The following is a 19,792-nucleotide window of genomic DNA, read 5'->3' on the forward strand; positions in this document are numbered from 1 at the left end:
ATACCTCTTTTGATACCTCGCACTCTAATAGGGTTGCAAACATTCTAACTGAGCAAAACCGAACATCTTTCCCCTGCCCTGAACCCCAACCCTACCTGCCCCTTCCCCAAGGCCCCGCCCCCACTCACTCCTTCCCCCCTCCTTCTGTCACTCACTCTCCACCACCCCCAGTCACTTGCTCATTTTCACCAGCCTAGGGCAGAGGATTGAGCTGTGGGATGGGGTGAGGGCTCTGGCAGGGGGTGTGGGCTCCGGGATGGGGCCAGAAATGAGGGGTTCAGGGTGCAGGAGAGGGCTCGGAACTGGGGCAGGGGTTTGGGTTGCAGGAGGGGGGTGAGGGCTCTGGGCTGAGAGTGCGGGCTCTGGGGTGGGGCCAAAGATGAGGTGTTCAAGGTGCAGGAGGAGGCTCCAGGCTGGGACGCGGAGGGTGGGTGAGGGATTTGGGGTGCAGGAGGGGACTCCGGGCTGGGGCCGAGGGGGTTGGAGTGCAGGAAGGGGTTCCAAGCTGGGGCAGGGGGTTTGGGTGCAGGATGGGGTGCAGTGTCAGGGAGGGAGTTTGGGTGCGGGAGGGAACTCAGGGCTGGGACAGAGGGCTGGGATGCAGGATGAGGTGCAGGCTCCAGGAAGGAGCTCCAGGCTGGGGCAGGTGGTTGGGGTGTGGGAGAAGGTGCGGGGTGAAGGCTCCAGGTGGCGCTTACCTCGGGCGACTCCCTGGAAGCAGCGACAGGCTCTGAGGTAGAGGTGCGGCCAGGCAGCTCTGCACAGTGCGTGCTGCCTTTGCCTGCAGGCACCGCCCCCACAGCTCCCACTGGTCATGGTTCCTGGCCAATGGGAGCTGCGGAGCCAGTGCTCAGGATGGAAACAGCGTGCAGAGACCCCCTGGCCATCCCTCCACCTAGGGGCTACAGGGACATGTCGCTGCTTCCGGGGAGCCGCGTGGAGCCAGGTAGGGAGCGTGCCTTAGCCCTGCTGTGTCGCTGACCGGACTTTTAATGGCCCGATCAGCGGTGCTAACCAGAGCTGCCGGGTCCCTTTTCGACCATATTTTCTGGTCAAAAACTGGACACCTGGCAACCGTCTCTAACAATAGGTCTTTATTATCTGAAAATAATAGATATCTTCCCCACTATCCTTGGCAGAGAAAACCAAGGCTATGTATTCACTGCAATAAAAGGTGTCTTTTTATAAGTTAACTATTTCAGCGTCTACTGTTAGTGGAAACAATGCACTATAGCTTTTACCTTGCTATAACTAGTCCCCCCACATGGGGCTTACCTCCACTGGCTATCGAGATAAAAACTACGACTTTTTCCATTCGAATTTTACAGTAAGATGGCTACTATGATGTGAATATATAAAAAGAGACAATCTCTGATCCAAAGAGCTTACATGAAAGCCCCAATCCAGTATATGTGTACATGCTTATTTTCACTCACGTAAGTAGTCCCACTGAAGTCAATGGAGCTACTCATGCAACTATTTAAACAAATTTGACAATTTTGTAAGTTAAGCTTATAGCTAATCTATATAACCATGTATTCTTATAACTGTTACCTGTTTCTTTCCTAATTCCTCTTTCATGATCTACACCCACTTATTATGACTAATCTCAATTAGACTTTGAACTCTTTGGGACGGGGGCTGTTGTTTTCTACTGAATGCACAATGCCTTGTACAATGGGACAATGGTTATAACAGTGACATCTGGATGCTTCTGTAATAAAAGTAATAAGTTATGCCACCATTGTTTTATCATTCTATCAAGTTTCAGTTTTGTCTCTGTGATGGGGTATCTGTGCTCCATTCCTGGATGAAGCACAAAAGGGTTAAACCCCTTCAATGGGCTGAGAAAAGAAACCTACCCCTTAAGGATTACCAGAGTCACCAGGACTTGGAAGCAGGATCTGAAAGCTAAGGTCTGATAGGCAAGGAAGGAGCCTTAATTAGAGAAGCCACAAAAAGAATCAGAAGGAAAAGAAGAGTTTTGTTGTCTTCTAAACTAGGAAGCTGCTGAATCAAGCCCCAATCCGGAAGTAAGGTGAAACTGAGGAATCAACTGCCAGATGTTTTTCAGAAGTAGCATACTTCTGCACAGATACCAGCTAGCTACAGCAAAGGCTGTTTGCTGAGGCTTCCTTTGGACAAGACTGAACAGGACTATCTCTAGGCACCAGCAAAGCAAGCACGTGCTTGGGGTGGCACAATTCCAAGGGCGGCATTTTTTTTTTTTTTTTGCTTGGGCAGTTGCGGCAAATTTTTTGCTTGTGGCGGCAAAAAGCCTAGAGCCAGCCCTGAGACTGAAAGCAAGGCTTCCTTTATGAATTGTTTTGCTTCTCAAAATGTACAAATAGCCATGTTTTCTCCTTTGAAGATTGTGTTTTAGCAGTTGGGAACTTATTCCGCTCTCTATGAAAGCAGTAACAACTCTCAGTGACTTCAATGGTAACAGGTTTAATTCCTTGGTTTATAGGACTGTTAAACCAATCTCAAAAGCTGATTTGATCAGAAATTTGTAAGGGAGTAATTAGGGGGTCATGCACTGGCAATGTCACAAACTGTCAATATTTTTAAAGAAGATATACCTTGCTAAATATCATTATTTTGGGAGCAGTTATTAGGAAACAGATATTGGAATAGTTCCACCGCTATCTGGATTCAATTCACTTTTAATTCCTCCCACTATGGTTTCAATTGTGGGTAGATCTCATTCCAGTAACAGATACAAAAAAATGCCCTTTCCTCAAGCAGGTCACTGTGACAGATCCCTTTGACTTTAGCAGCAAGTACATGATTGCAGTTCTGGAGACTCATTTAAAAGCATCCACGTAAAAAGAAACAACAGAGCAGGCAAATAGAGAGAAGAAGCAGAAGGAATTAACAACATTAACTACATCTTACATTTTTTTATGGGCTGGTCCAGATTCATCTGCTAATTTATAGTCAATCATTATGTTATGTTTTAGTCCATATTTGGTAAGCACGGAGATATAGTCAAGTGGCTGTATCTCTTCCAATGATGAAAACGCTATTGGCAATGATGGTGGTGGCGGCGGCGGTGGTTGCGGCGATGGTTGCGGCGGTGGAGTTTGTGGGAGTGAAGCCCGTTTAGTCTACAAAATAAATATACAAAATATGCATAGCTTGAAAGGTTTGAAGTTACCAAATAGCACCAAATGAGCATTATGAGAGTGCTGGTATAACTGCAGGGGTTGTGAATCCTTAACCAACCGTTATAGACATTTCACGTTTTAAAAATAAACCACTTCACAATCGCCACTAATGGGGTGTACTGGCCCTGTAAAGCAGAGAGCCATCCTGGATAATTACTATCCCATTGTAGATTTTGCAAAGAAGTTTATAATCAACAAATCTATATAAGAAGATTTCAGGATTGTCACCTGCCGGTGACTCACGCTGAAGCCTAGAATCTCTGTTCAATCAGCACAAAGTGATGGAAACAGCTACAAGCAGAGTTGAGAGCTTTTTTTATTTGGAATATGACCAGGTTCAATCACCACTGGGATTCACCATCTGTTACTATTCAATGTTTAAAGTCTTAGCCATTTTACACACATGACTTTATGCATAGACCCATGTGACAGCACAGGCTTTCACCTACTAGCAAGTATTGAATGACATTAGGATGCGTAGGTGTCAGGCTGAATTCCCTTAGTTCTGTGCTCGGTGCCTTTTGTATCTAAAGACAAGCAGTTATTTAAGTTTGAATCCTGATCAAATTAACATTTGATGACTGTTTTGTGGCCACTGAAGTGAGTAACTGCTCTCACTAGGTATCCATACACGATAATCACCATCTCCACCAGTTTCAGCTTTTAACCTCTTTGCAGAGAGTATCTGCAAGTACCTGAAGACTGAAGTACTCTCCTCCAACCCCTTAATGAGGTCCCTGCAGTTCAAGGATGAGGCAGCGTAGGGGGAATACTTGTAATGCTGGTACTGAACCTACAGTAGCTAAACCTCTTGTTCCAGCATTTTTCCCCACAAGCAATAGTCATTCACATAAAATAAAGCTCCGACTGGAACTTGACTCAGTGCAGGTTTGGCCTAGTGAACATTGTTGTTTTGAGTATGGTTCTTATTCAGTTAGACTATTTGTTTCCATGACAGGCCATTGTTCCGCATCCCATGTTTGGACACCAACCAATACAGAGCGCTTTTCTGTTTGCAAAACACCTCCTTCCAGTTATTGCATTCATGAGATGCACCAGGTAGAAATATACATTCTATACAGGACTGTGAAGTACACATGGGCCTTGCAGAAATATTGCTCGCTCCCTGGAATGCTAAAAAGAGGAGGTCAGGAAGAAACTGAAATAATTCAATTCTGAAATGCAGCCTCTGTCTCTTGTGGAAGTTGTCATTCAGGTACCTCATGCTCCCATTCTCCTCTATGGGCCAGGCTCTACAGCTAGACTTCATCTCCCATGATGCGCCACAGGCATTGAGCTGCCAGGATGAACTGCCTCCCCCTGACCCAAAAGGAATTCTATGGTTCATCATAAGAGATGCAATCCTGATCAGGGATCCCAGCCTACACAAAACACGAGACATCCAAACTACAACTCCCAAGGAGGCACCACAGTGGCATTTCAGAATTGAAATATTTCAGTTTTTGATTTTTGGCCAAAATCCACAAGATTTTCCTCTGGGGTGAGGAGAACCAAACAAAACAAGAAAGCTTTCCAGCCAGCTCTACTCGGCAGCTCCATAAAACAGTCTTCACCATTCAACTCCTTAACCCCAGTTATGGCCATTGTGAACAATAAATGTAATATATTTCAGTAATGAGAAATAATGAGTATTGCAATAAACACAAATGACATATTTTAACAGGACTACCACATGAAAATGATTAATTATCTTGCTCTGTTCAGTTCAGGGCACTACATCTCAAAAGGGAGAATTCAGTGAGGTCTGACAAAATGCCTCTCACTCTCTACTGACAGAGAAATACAATGTAACTTGCTAGAGAGATTAAATATGCCTTGCATGAAGTGTTTAATATTTGGTATTCTGGATTCACTTGTGTCCCCCAAGTGTAATTTGTTGCTTAGAGACGATCAATGAAAAAGTTTAATTGGAGACATTTAGTTTGAAAATGTATGCCTAGAAAATGGGACTATAATGAACTTTCAGATCACAACTCCTTCTTACAGCCTATTTTCCTGGAAGCACTTTCATTCTGCAATATATGGTCAGATGAAGATGGATTTAGCTCTTGGGTCATGTTTATTCAACATCTTTGAAAAGAAGAGTCTTGTTAGAAGAAGATGTCTATATGACAGACTTGCAGATTTTTTTTTAAATATAATTTTATTTACCTTTCCAGTAATACCTCAATTTAACAGGTTGTATTTAGCATCAATTTATCCCTTTCACTTTCCCCCCCCCCCCCATTGTGGTTCTGAAACTAAACATTTTTTTCTAAACTATAATGTGGAGACTGATTTTTTTTAAATGTTCTTGACTGATGTGAATATCTTTTCCAAAAATAACTGTAAAGAATATAAAAAAGAATTAAAAGTCTGGAAAAAACTCTAATGGAATGTTATAAAAGGACATTCTTTTCCAACAGAGAAATTTCTAATAGATCCACTTGGTCTGGAAAAATGTCTTTTTACAAATAGGAAAGAGGATGTTCTAAAAAGAGCAGGTGATATCTAGTCACACTGTTGGGCTTTTTGGTCCCACAAACCAGGACTAGAGGTTTTTAGTTTTGGCTTTGACATGTAGTAGAATTGCCATTAATTAACGATTTTCTAGACTAGACAGACACCTGTCACTCAGAGTTTAGAGACCATTTGAATTGCCTATACCATGATTCAGGGGCTACATTAGAAGATGACCCATTCAAAGCCCTCTGACCCAAACAAAACAATGATAGTTTATCATTTACTTTTAAACAAAAGATGTTGTTTACTTACTTGATTTTCCTGTGCTATGCTATCCCATGCTGCCTTTGCGGCCTCTTCTTTTGCCTCTTTCTTTTTTTTACCTGTAGCTACAGGATACTCTCTGTCACCTATTACAACCATGACAGTGAACCTGAAATAAAGAAAACTGTTCACTGAACACAGCTGAATTGTGGCATATGCCTAAGAACCTTATCAAGATTCCATTGTTCATTTATCTTTAGAGCACTATGAAATGTTATGCAAGTACTTAAGTATTCAGGTGTTTATCATCTCCCAAACCCCGTTTTCAAAATTCTTTGGAAGCTTCAAGTGTTCTTATAAATAATATCTTCCCTCTTCCTTAATCACATGTTCATACTATAACATTTATAAACACCGAGCTGCTTTACAAAAGCACTGAAGAGTGCATTAAGATTGCGATGGATAAGCTTGAATCTGTTGATACATGTCCAGGACTTGGAGGGGCCTAACACCAGGATGCTCTTCACTGCTCCAGATTGCGGGAAAAGAGAAGGCCGGCCTGCCTTGGTTACATAAACGAAATGACATCCACCCTTGGTCTGCCACTGCATCATTATTTTACTAAGGGCACATCTATACTACAAACTGAAGTCGACTTAAATAGACATCCAGCTGCTGCAGTAATTAAATTGGCTGTGCGTGTCCACACCACACTCTTTGTGTCCGTGGAGCTCATCCGCACTAGCAGCGCTTGCATCAATGCAGAGAGCAGTGTACTGTGGGTAGCTATCCCACGGTGCAACTCGCCGCAGGGGGGGTTGGGAAAGGCTTACAATGCCTCATAGGACTAAAACACTCTCACAGCAGTGACTGGGAACATGGCTTTAACGTCCCATGATTCAGTTTTCTCCCTCCCCTGATTTCATCGGCAGCCCACAATATTTCATGCCTTTTTTTAAAAAGGCGGGCATAGCTGACATACACCATCTCCGGAGAAACATGGACCCCACTCAGCTGTGCACTATTGTGGTGAGCATAGGCCTTATCCTGAAGTATTTCCAGGGCCGCGAGAGGAACTGCTTCACGGAACATTCCCAGCTGGAAGCTATGGAATGAAACAATTCCCAGTTGCTGTTGTCAGTCGTGGAGCAACTGAACATGGTGGAACGCCGACTCTGGTGCCAAGAAACATGCGCTGACTGGTGGGATCGCATCATTATGCAGGTATGGGATGACGAGCAGTGGCTGCAGAACGTCCTGGAAAGTGGCCTTGCACATACAAAACTGCGTGTGGAGCTCTTCCCAGCCTCGCTGCACAGCAACACTAAAATGAGACCTGCTCTGACAGTGGAGAAGCAACTGGCAATCGCTGTGTGGAAGCTTGCAATGCCAGACTTGTACCAGTCAGTGGGGAATCAATTTGGAATTGGTAATCCACCGTGGGTGTTGTTGTGATCTATGCAGGGCCATTAATCACTTTCTGCTAAGGAGGGTAGTGATTCCATGCAATGTGAAGGACATACTTGATGGCTTTGCCACAATGGGGTTGCCTAACTGCAGTGGGGCGATAAATGATGTGCATATCCCTATCTTGGCACCAGACCACCTTGCCAAAAAGTAAATAAAGAGAAAGGGATACTTTTCTATGATGTTGCAAGCGCTGGTGCAGCACCGGGAGTATTTTACTGACATCAATGCCGGATAGTCTGAGAAGGTATATGACATATGCATCTTTAAGAACACAGTCTGTTCAGAAAGCTGCAAGCAGGAACTTTCTTTCCAGACCATAAAAATCACCATTGGTGGTGTTGAAATGCCCATAGTGATCCTGGGAGACACCCTATCCTTTACTCCCATGGCCCATGAAGCCATACACCAAACATCTGGACAGTAGCAAATAGTGGTTCAACAACAGGCTCAGCAAGTGCAGAATGGTGGTTGAATGTGCCTTTGGCCATTTGAAGGGTCACTGGCGCAGTTTGCTCACTAGGTTAGACCTCGCTGAAAAAAACTGTCCCCATGGCTATAGCTGCCTGCTGTGTGCTTCATAATACATGTGAAGCAAAGAGAGAGAAGTTTTCGCAGGGGTGGGGCATGGAGGTGGACAGGCTGTCTGCTAATTTTAAAGCAGCCAGATACCAGAGCTACAAGATGAGTAGAGAGTGGAGCAATCCATCTCAGGGAGGCTTTGAAAACCTGTTTTAGTAATGATCCACAGTAACGTGCACTGCTTTTCTGTATTGTGCCTACCCATAGTCTGACCCTTGAGTGTTTCTCTCGTGCACATCCTTCCCAGTGCCTCAGTTTCCCTACCCCTCCCCTACCACCCTCAGGCTTTGAATTAATAAAGATGATTTAATTTTCAAGACATGGACTTTTATTACACACAGATATAAACACCGAAAGATCTAACAAAAGCAATGAACCTTGGAAAGAGAGTGGAATAAAGTTGTGAGGGACAAAAACACATCCATCTTGTCTTTAAAAGCACAGCTGCCTTGCCTATGTGCGGCTGTTATTCTTGGCACCCTCCCCTGGGGTTGAGTGGAAAGGATATTGCACTGTCCGCCCCTGCCTAGTGGAACATGTGTGAGGGGGGAGGGGGAGTATGGAGATGTTGGAATGCCATTCTGCAGGGGCTACAGAGGGAATCAAGCCTCAAGGTGTTTCTCCTGAAGGTCAACTGGATGCCTCGACACGTCTGTTCCTTCAGAATGACCAGCATCTCCTGCTGCATGCCACGCTCATTCTCCTGGGCTTCTCTCCTGCCCACATCCATTTTTTCAGAGAGAGCTATCTCCACGCCCTCTGCTCAGCGTCCACACATCCCAGAGGTGTTCACTATCTCATTAAACATGTCATCACGCCTTCATCTTATCTGGGAGATCCTCTCCACTGGTGTGGAGGAAAAGCTGAAAGCTACACTTTGCACTGTAAACCATGCAAAGCACAAAGGAACCACTGTCAGTGCAGACGTAGGGTCTAGCACAGAGATGCTATATAAAAATCACTCCCCTGAATCCACGCAAGTGTAAAGCAGAACATTTTCATTTCTGCAAGGTATTCATTGAACCGGTTTGCTGTCCCAGTCATGGTGAGTTATGACCCGGGGGCATGAGCACCAGACCGTCACCAGCATTGGGTGGGCAACCTGTGGCAGTACTGGAGCTGGCCAGGGGACCATGCCACCTCCTCTTTGTAACATGGACACTGTCTGGAGGTCAGGGACCAGCATTCCCCCCCCCCAAACGGCAAACCTTTGCAGAAGCGATGTGGGGGGAGGGCTTGCTGTGGTGTGTGGCCACCACAACATTTTCCTTCCCTCCCCATTGCCGCTACTGCTTTCTGGCGCCTGAGGCTTGCAGTTTCTGGGGTCAACAGAGACCCCTGTCACCCAAACTATGGCCATGTTTTGTAAAGCATGGAGGAAAAGGGGGGAAAAAATCACTAGGGGGGTGACCGCAGTTACTATGGTTTGAGCAACGGAAAATGACCACCATCTCCCGTAGGTGACCCTAACTGATATTATGCTCCTGAGGGTAACAGCTGCTCCAAGCATCCAGGTACAGACAGTGTCCTTATGCTGCTATGCTGTGTACTGCGATGATGTCAGCTGAATTAATACTGGAGTGGCACAGGAAAGTATCCTACCAGAAATAAGTGGAAGAAATAAGGCAACCCTCCATAGAAACCTTCTACAATGGATTGCAGAGTACCTCCATGAAAGTTTCCTGGAGATCTCTATGGAGGATTCCCAGGCCATCCCTGTGTACGAAGTCTTTTTCTCAGGGCACCCTCTGCCAAGCTGGTGTGGCCACTGGGAAGCAAATAGCCACTCTACCTCAACTGATTTTTTTAAATAAAAAAAATTGCATATAAGAACACGTGACTCCAAAATATTAATTGGAATTGCGTTCTCACCAGAGGCTTCTGCCCTGGCATCACATTCTGCCATGTTGCTGTGCTGTGACTGGCTGAACTGCTCCAGGGTTACAAACAGATCCTGGCTCTCTGGGACAATGAATCGCCCGCTCGCCTGTCTCCCATTCTCCTCGTCCAAGACTCCTCCTCAGTGTTGCCTGCAGTGGCCTCGGACTCCAACTTCTCAGATGCATCCACGCTGCTCTTGGGGGGCAAAAAAGCCAGAGCCGGCCCTGCCCTCATGATCAGCTGGGCAGGCAAGCACTCCACGCCAAACAAACAGGAAATAGAAATTCAAAAGTTCCTAGTCCTTTTAAAGGGGACGGGCTGGTTCCTTCATACTTGGCTGCTGGGCAGCAGAGTTGAGAACGGTGGCCAGAGCGGTTGCAGCGGAGCATTGTGGGACACTTCCTGGAGCCCAGTTAGGTTGAAGTCAGCAGCGCAGTGTCTATATTGCCACTACGTCGACCTACCTATGTCAAATTAAGCATTATGCCTCTCATGGAGGTGGAGTCATTGAGTCGACGTAGCAGGTGAGTTGCATTGACGGAAGGGAAGTAGTGTAGAGACAGACATTATTAGGTCGACATAAGACAGCTTACATCGACCTAACTGCGTAGTGTAGTCAAGGCCTTAGAGAAATGATTTTAGAGGTTTATATTTGCTATTCCAATTTCACTCTCTAGTACTCTGATGAAATGTTAGGATTAAAAAAAGAATATGATGTGGGTTAGTGCTGGTGGTCATTACAGAAGTCAATGTTTAAGAAGGATCTCGTTGAGAAGAGTGGAGGGACATGGGATGTTTAGTTTTGCTAGTTATTCCACACACCGGGGACAACATGGGGGGGGGGAAAAAACACAAAGATGGAAATGAGAGAAGGAAACAGATTTTGCCCAAGGGTGACAGGAGCTTGTTAGCCAACTCCTTATAAGCTCCTAATGTTAGTATGCATGTTCTGAGACTTTACATCCACAATACACCATTTTACACAAACTGCTCACAGAGAGAGCTACTCAACTTCATTAGTCTTTTAAAATCTGCAAGTGCAGCAGAAATGCAAAGACAATATTGTATGACGACTCTAATACGTAAACTCTTACCGAGATTTTAAGAAAAAAAACGAGGAGTCTTTGTGCACCTTAGAGACTAACAAATTTATTTGGGCATAAGCTTTCGTGGGCTAGAACCCACTTCAACAGATGCATGAAGTGAAAAATACAGGAGCAGGTATAAATACATGAAAGGATGGGGGTTGCTTTACCAAGTGTGAGGTCAGTCTAAAGGGCTTTGGAGCAGGGACTGACTTTTTGATGTGTGCATGTACAGTGCTTAGCTCAGCAGTACCCGGATTCTTGATTACAGCCTATAAGCACTACCACAGTAATAATAAATACCTTTTCCTGCTCCCTGACACCACCTCCTCCCACACACACACGCTTCAGAACAAAAAGTTATATTCCTACCCACCAATTTCTAGGGCTGTTGCAAGGACTAGTTACAAGCTATAACCACTTAAGCACTGCTGCAGTACTTACACAGCACTTTACATAGTCTCACATTAAAATAAGTTGTAATATTTATCGGCATGCACTGTGAACTTACACATGATCATGAGGAGGGCCTTCCACTTTGACATCCTTATACTCAAGTTGTAATTTATTCTTTTGACAATATTCATTTAGTTTTCCCTTGTACAACTGTGGCTTAACATAATGTTCTGCCATTTCGGCACAACCTGTGAGGAGAAAGAAATTTTGACAAATAATCTTGCATTCTCAGTGTTTGTCTCTGCCTTAGGGAATAAAAACACAAAGAAAGATGGAAGCCCACATTGTTCAAGGGTATTGGAGCAAAGTAAGGAAATGTTTACAAATGCAGAGAACCACTAGGATTGCTTTGCCAGAAAATATTTGTTGTATGTGAGACTCGTTCATCTTGGTAATAGAACCTAATTGCTTGCAGTTTATTATTTAAAAACACTGCTCAGGGCAAGGGCCATGTCTTTCTATGTTTTTGGAGTATCTAGTACAAACTAACCCTACTCAGGCACTAGTGTAATATAAATGTAGTTATTAATGAAACCTGCTCCTGTAGCCACAGAATATGAAACTGAAATGTCAATATGTTAAAATAGATTGTTCCTTTGCAGTAAAACAGGAGAGCGGTTGACTTGCAAATGTTTCTTGAAGACATTAGTTTGCATTGGAATAACTGATTTAGAGATTTGAACTGGGATAATACATATATATCTCCAAATCAGTAGAATTATCAAGAAGTTGGTTATTTTTTTAAACAAAAGTAAAGTAGACAGTGTCTCTTTGAAGCTGAAAAGCCAGCATAAAAAGTGTAGTGTGTGTGTTTATTATTTGTGTGTTTGTTTGTTTAAAAGGAGATTGGGGTGAAGCCTAGCTTCCAGCATAGAGGTTATGCTTTAGTATTTCTTCCGAGGACTTTTGACAGTGCAACTGAAAAACAGATACAAAGTCTACAGAATTCTCACTTTTGTTAGCCAAGGCAAGATTTACTCATTGCCCAGCTTTATAAACAAGGCAGCAGTATTCCCCTACCTCATCCCCAGATACACATGCGTTCAACAGAATCAGGAGGGGTGCCAGCGCCATTTCAGAAAGCAGAAATGAAGCAGACTCTGCCAGGGCAGGGCCAGTCAGTAAGAGAAGGGTTTGAACAAATCCTGGCAAAAGCTGATGGTTTTCAGGCCATAGTGACTCTTCTAGGAAGGAAATTTGAGACAGCGACTCCTCAGAATAACAATTAATACAGGAGAATGAATGGGACTAAGCACTTAGGCCCAGATCCTCAACGATCTTTAAGATGCCTAATTCCTAGTGCTTTCAATGGAAATTAGGTACCTAAATATTAGGACTATCGAGCTATTAAAAAAATTAATCATAAGATTTAAAAAAATAATTGCAATTAATCAGTTTTAATGGCACCATTAAAACATAATAGAATACCATTTATTTTAATATTTTTGAATGTTTTCTACATTTTCGAGTATATTGATTTCAATTACAACCTAGAATAAAGTGTACAGTGCTCACTTCATATTATATTTGATTAAATGCACTGTAAAAAGAAAAGATATTGTATTTTTCAATTCACCTCATACAAGTACTGTAGTGCAATCTCTTTATTTTGAAAGTGCACCTTACAAATGTAGAATTATTTTTTTTTTGTTACATAACTGCACTCAAAAACAAAACATTGTAAAACTTTTGGATTTGTAGGCTCTCTCTGTCCTACTTCTTGTTCAGCTAATCGCAGGGCCGGCTCCAACTTTTCTGCCACCCCAAGTGGCAAAAAAAATTAAAAAAAAATAAAAAACAGAGTGGCAGCACTTCGGCGGCAGCTAAATCGTGCGGCTTCTTCGACGGCAGGTCCTCCCTCTCTTCCTCTTCGGCGGCAATTGGGCAGCAGCTCAAAGAGGAAGAGAGGGAATGAGGGACCCGCTGCCGAATTGCCATCGAAGACCCAGACGTGCCGCCCTGATACCGGACGGAGTGCCGCCCCTTTGAATTGGCGCCCCAAGCACCTGCTTCCTAAGCTGGTGCCTGGAGCCGGCCCTGGCTAATCGCTAAGACAAGCAAGTTTGTTAATATTTATGGGAGATAATGCTGCCTGCTTCTTGTTTGCAATGTCACCTAAAAGTGAGAACAGACGTTTGCATGGCATTTTTGTAGCCAGAATTGCAAAGTATTTACGTGCCAGATATGCTAAACATTCATATGCCCCTTCATGCTTTGACCACCATTCCAGAGGACATGCTTCCATGCTGATGATACTTGTTAAAAAAAAAAATGCATTAATTAAATTTGACTGAACTCCTTGGAGGAGAATTGTATGTCTCCTGCTCCATGGTTTTACCCGCTTTCTGCCTTATATTTCATGTTATGGCAGTCTCAGATGACAATCCAGCATATATCAGAGGGGTAGCCGTGTTAGTCTGAATCTGTAAAAAGCAACAGAGGGTCCTGTGGCACCTTTGAGACTAACAGAAGTACTGGGAGCATAAGCTTTCGTGGGTAAGAACCTCACTTCTTCAGATGCAAGTAATGGAAATCTCCAGAGGCAGGTATATATCAGTTTTCCAAATATATATATTTCCACACAAGGAAATAAAGAAACAAATCAACAGAGCCAGACATGTACCCAGAAGCCTCCTGCTACAAGACAGGCCCAGAAGAGAAACCAACAGAACTCCACTGGCCATCACCTACAGTCCTCAGCTTAAACCTCTCCAACGCATCATCAGTGATCTACAACCCATCCTGGACAATGATCCCTCACTTTCACAGACCTTGGGAGGCAGGCCAGTCCTCGCCCACAGACAACCTGCCAACCTTAAGCATATTCTCACCAGCAACCACGCACCGCACCATAACAACTCTAACTCAGGAACCAACCCATGCAACAAACCTTGATGCCAACTCTGCCCACATATCTACACCAGCAACACCATCACTGGACCTAACCAGATCAGCTACAACATCACCGGCTCATTCACCTGCACGTCCACCAATGTTATATATGCCATCATATGCCAGCAATGCCCCTCTGCTATGTACATTGGCCAAACTGGACAGTCACTACGCAAGAGGATAAATGGACACAAGTCAGATATCAGGAATGGCAATATACAAAAACCTGTAGGAGAACACTTCAACCTCCCTGGCCACACAATAGCAGATGTAAAGGTAGCCATCTTACAGCAAAAAAACTTCAGGACCAGACTCCAAAGAGAAACTGCTGAGCTCCAGTTCATTTGCAAATTTGACACCATCAGATCAGGATTAAACAAAGACTGTGAATGGCTATCCAACTACAGAAACAGTTTCTCCTCCCTTGGTGTTCACACCTCAACTGCTAGCAGAGCACCTCACCCCCCCTGATTGAACTAACCTCGTTATCTCCACACTGATATATACCTGCCTCTGGAGATTTCCATTACTTGCATCTGAAGAAGTGAGGTTCTTACCCATGAAAGCTTATGCTCCCAGTACTTCTGTTAGTCTCAAAGGTGCCACAGGACCCTCTGTTGCTTTAATCCAGCATATGTTCTTCAATTTAAGAACACTTTCATTGCACATTTGACAAAATGCAAAGAAGGTACCAATATGAGATTTTTTAAAGATAGCTACAGCACTTAACCCAAGGTTTAAGACTCTGAAGTGCCTTCCAAAATCTGAGAGGGATGAGGCGTGGAACATGCTGTCAGAAGTCTTAAATGAGCAATACTCCAATACGGAAATTACAGAATCCAAACCACCAAAAAAGAAAATCAACCTTCTGTTGATAGCATCTGACTCAGATGATGAAAATGAACGTGCGTCGGTCCGCACTGTTTGGATTGTTACCGTGCGGAACCTGTTGTCAGCATGAAAGCTTGTCCTCTGGAATGATGGTAGAAGCATGAAGGGACAGACGAATATTTAGCGTATCTGGCATGTAAATACCTTGCAATACTGCCACAACAGTGCCATGGGAGTGCCTGTTCTCATTTACAATGTCACCTGAAAGTAAGAAGCGGGCAGCATCATCTCCTGAAAATGTAAACAAACTTGTTTGTCTTAGCGATTGGCTGAACAAGAAGTAGGACTGAGTGGACTTGTAGGCTCTGAAGTTTTACATTGTTTTGTTTTTGAGTGCAGCCATAGGCACCGACTCCGTGGGTGCTCCGGGGCTGGAGCACCCAAGGGCACCCACTGGCAGCCAAACTTCCCCCCCCACCTCACCTCCTCCCCAGCGCCCCGCGTCCCCGCTCCTCTGCCTACCTCCCAGTGCTTGCTGCCGCCAAACAGCTATAGCAAGCTCCAGGAGGGAGGGGGGAGGAGTGGGAACGTGGCGCAGGGGAGGAGGCGGGGAAGAGGCGGGGTTGGGGCAGGGATTTGAGGATGGAGTCAAATAGGGGCAGGGAGGGGGCGGAGTTGGGGCAGGGACTTTGGGGAAGAGGTTGGAATGGGGGGCGGGAGGGGGGGGCAGGACAGGGGTGGAGTCGGGGTGGGGCCAGGGGCAGAGGGGGGTCGAGCACCCTCCGGCACCATTAGAAGTGGGCGCCTACGAGTGCAGCTATGTAACAAACGAAAAATCTACATTTGTAAATTGCACATTCACAATAAAGAGATTGCTCTCCAGTGCTTGTATGAGGTGAACTGAAAAATACTATATCTTTGTTTCTTTTTTACAGTGTAAATATTTGTAATCAAAAATATAAAGTGAGCACTGTATACTTTGTATTCTGTTTTAACTGAAATCAATATATCCAAAAATATTTAGAACACCAATTTACTTATATTATTGTTTTACAGTGCTATTAAAAATTAATTGCAATTAATAGCAGTTTTAATTGAGTTAATAGTGTGAGTTAACTGCAATTAACTGACAGCCCTATTAAATATCTTTTAGAATCTGGACCCTAATGTACAGAGAAAGAGATAAAGAACTACACTAAAAATAGAAAAGGAAGTCACTATCCTTATATCTAAAACCTCAGTTTAAAGCCATATGATTTTAGAAAGAAAAATTGAAACTTTGGAAGACCAACAATCTGAGAGTACTAGGAACAGCAGCAGGGAAAATCATATCCCAACTCTTTTGATTACTTATAGTTAACTTGTGTTAGTATTTTATTTGTTTCCTTTCTGACACAGAGGTAAGGTAGCAGTTTGATTCACTACTACTGGGAATGCAATTAACATCTTTCTCTCTCTGAATTTCAACATGCCAGAAGTGCTACAGAGGAGCATGGCATTCATACAGCAGTATAAGAATATATCCAAATGATTTTCTCCCTCCCCATACTCCCTTGTAGCATTTGTTTTGTAATATAAAACTTTTGGAAGAGTGGGACTTCAAATCCATTGTTGTGACTGGGTGCCTAGTAGTCTGTATGTCAGAGATACGGATCATAAGCATAACCTCCCCTGCCCACACACAAGTGTCACATTTCCAAAAGGAATGGCTGCATTAACTTCTACTTAGAGCAGGGGTGGGCAAACTGCAGCCCATGAGCCATTTTAAGCTGGCCCATGAGCTACACCACGCGGCTTGGCCTGCTCCAGCACTCCAGCCGGGGCGCAGGGTCAGGGGCCGCACAACACAGCTCCCAGCATGGCCCCACTCCAGCTCCCACGTGCTCCAATGGGAGCTGCAGGGGCAGTATCTGCGGATGGGGAAGCGTGCAGAGCCGTCTGGCAGCACCTTTCTGTAGGAGCCGGAGAAGGGACATGCCACTGCTTCCGGGAGCCACTTGAAGTAAGCACCGCCTGGAGCCTGCACCAGCCTTGATCTCCATCCTGCTCTCCAAACCCCTCAATCCCAGCCCGGAGCACACTCCTGCACCCCAAACCTCTCATACCCAGCCCCAGCCAGAACCTGCACCCCTGCCCTAGCCCTGATCCCCCTCCCAACCTCTGTATCCCTTGGTCTCAGCCCAGAGCACCCTCCTACACCCCAACTCCTCATCCCCAGCCCCACCCCAGAGCCTGCACCCCAACCCCAATTTTGTGAGCATTCATGGCCCACCATACAATTTCTATTCCCCGATGTGGCCCTCGGCCCAAAAAGTTTGCCCACCCCTTACTTAGAGGCTGCTAACCACCTATATTTAGATGTTTACTTTGCCCCTGTAAGGGGAAAAGAAGTCACTGGTGGCTTCCCAAGAATACCCGCAGTCCCCAGCACTGCTCCTATTTCCTGGCCATGTCACTTTGCTGAGGTAAGTGATGCCACCAATGATGCGGAGTCCCCTCTTTGTCTTTTTTAGTTTCCAGAGATAGAAACAGTCACGACAATGTTAACACTTTCTTTGTCATAGGACCAGAAGCCCAGTTCTTCATTAGCCCAACTCTGGCTGTGCGGGGCAAGTTCAAGCCTGTTCCAATTCACACGCTGCAGCCTAGTGACAGGTCTCGGGGAAGCAGAAAATACCCAGAGCCGAGGCACGCCAGGTCATCTCCTCCATCCTACCCCTTACCTCCCCCCCCCCCCCCCCCCCGTCAACCTCTATAGTCTGTACTAATGGCTCCCCCCTTCCCCCCTTGCAGGAGCCTGCCGGGCTGAGAAAGGGCCCGACGATTTCCCTGGGGCCGACTCACCCCCAAATCTCAATCTTCCCTCTGCGCTTCCCCCACAGCTCCAGCCTCTCCCCGACCCGCCCACGCAGCGGCCCCTTCTCCCCTCGCGTCCCGCACTCACCGCCTGGCTGGGGACGGCGCTCGGAGGGCGGCGGGACAGCGACAGCGGCTCCCTGCTCCGGCTCCGCAGTCAGCCGGCTCGGTCCCGGTTTCGTTTCCTTGCAGCGGCTTCCCCCGGCCCCCAGCAGCCGCCACGTTCCGCCCCCGGATCGGCTCCGGAATCGAAACCGAAAGGAGCCGCCGCAGCCTACCGGGCCCGCCTCCTCTGCGGGTGCCGGGAGCAGAGCCGAGCGGCCGGGGCAGCAGGGAGGCGGGCTGGGGCTGCCCCTCTCAAGCAGCCGCTGCCCTGCAGGAGCCGCAGCAGGGAGGAGGGAGCCCAAACCCAGCATCTCCCCGCCCCGCGGGCTCGGGCTCGGACTCAGCGGGGACTCGGGAGCCTCTGCAGAGCCCGGGGCTCCGCTCGTGCCCCCTCCCCAGGCCTGAGCCTCGGTTCCCCCTTCGGGGGCTGCAGTTTAGCCGCCTGCCCCTCCTGCAGAACCAGCCACTGCTCCGACTCCGCTCCTCTGCGGGCCCAGCTCCTGCCTCTGCTCTTTTAGGCCTTTTTCTTCTGAGGCCCGGGTGGTTGCCGTCTTAACCCCTGCCCCCATTTGTCCTGCCCGCTCAGGCAGGGACCATTAATTACAGCATAGGTGGAGCTGGCCCCATTGTCACTGAAAGGGTCAGACATCCTGTGACATGGGCCCTTCTAGCTAAGTTGCCCTGCTACATGCAGATACCCAAGCAAGTCCATTCATCCCCTTCCACTGTTTCCCTTTCTTCCCGGGGAAGGCGGGGGAGAGGAAATGCTGACACTATAAAATATGAGTTTCAACTGCACAGCATCAAAGAGAGTCAATACACAGCCATCTACAACAAAATTAGAGATATTACTGGCTTTCTTGGACCTGCGATGGTTTGAGAATCTGACAATATTATACGGAAAAGAAAAAACAGCCCAGCTCCGCAAAAGGGAGCCAGGCTCTTACAAAATCACAGGAACAACACTAGGATCCACAAAGCCTGAGTTAGGCGCCTAACCCCTCTGTAATGAATGGGGAGAGATGGACATCTTAGAATGTGATCCCCAAAGCCAGCACGCTAGGTGGGGAGCCACCTAACTCTAGCCAATGACTATATCTAATGAATTCCATCAGCCTAATATATTTCCTGGGTAGCTTTTGGCCAGCTAGTGAGTTGGCTGATTCTATAAAATGTGTTATCAATACTACTATTTGACAAATATTAGTGAAATTAATCAAACACTAGAGGTGCCATGATTTGACCATACTTATCTTAAGGAATGAGGGAGGAGAACGTTGGCCAAAGCCAGTAAAACTAGTGACAAGGGGATGTGTTGAGAATGGAGGAGCACAACAGCCAGGAGCAACAGATTCTCAAAGGAAAGAGTGTGAAATATGCCTCCCATCTATAGTGTGTGTTTAGGAGATGGATCCCTTAAGACTAAACCTGCCTATTCTAAATAAACCCCAACATTTGTACCACATGGGTAGGAATGGTCTATGCATATAATCACATTATTGGAGTTTGGTTATGGAAATGTAGCCCCTCTCCTGTCCACTGGCTCAGTGTGAGGTTGTTCAAGATAGGGTAAGTCTACCTTGTGGCTTTTTACACAACTTTGGGCTTGGGGTTCCTCTGTATGCTCTGTGTTGTATGCAGGGCCGGCTCTAGGTTTTTTTGGCGCCCCAAGCAAAAAAAATTTTGTCTGTCTCCCACCTCAGCCCTGGGCTCTCACCCTCCCCCACCCGCACCCCCTGC

At 45.9% G+C, this 19,792-nt stretch overlaps 1 protein-coding gene across 2 annotated transcripts in view; it reads right to left on the reverse strand.

Annotated features, from left to right (window-relative positions):
• Positions 1 to 18,804, reverse strand: part of EIF2AK2 (eukaryotic translation initiation factor 2 alpha kinase 2) — a 43,696-nt gene extending 24,892 nt beyond the window's left edge. For both annotated transcript variants that reach the window (XM_008174370.4, XM_005296262.5), the window contains exons 1-4: positions 18,036 to 18,804; positions 11,424 to 11,556; positions 5,946 to 6,066; positions 2,899 to 3,110 (exon numbers count right to left, since the gene is read on the reverse strand). In XM_008174370.4, the coding sequence (XP_008172592.2) occupies positions 2,899 to 3,110; positions 5,946 to 6,066; positions 11,424 to 11,556; positions 18,036 to 18,363 (794 nt within the window). In that variant the 5' untranslated portion in view covers positions 18,364 to 18,804. The remainder of the gene's footprint in view (positions 1 to 2,898; positions 3,111 to 5,945; positions 6,067 to 11,423; positions 11,557 to 18,035) is intronic.
• Positions 18,805 to 19,792: the final 988 nt, after the last annotated feature.

Source organism: Chrysemys picta, chromosome 3 (assembly GCF_011386835.1).
Source record: "Chrysemys picta bellii isolate R12L10 chromosome 3, ASM1138683v2, whole genome shotgun sequence".
In the NCBI taxonomy this organism is placed as follows: domain Eukaryota; kingdom Metazoa; phylum Chordata; order Testudines; family Emydidae; genus Chrysemys; species Chrysemys picta.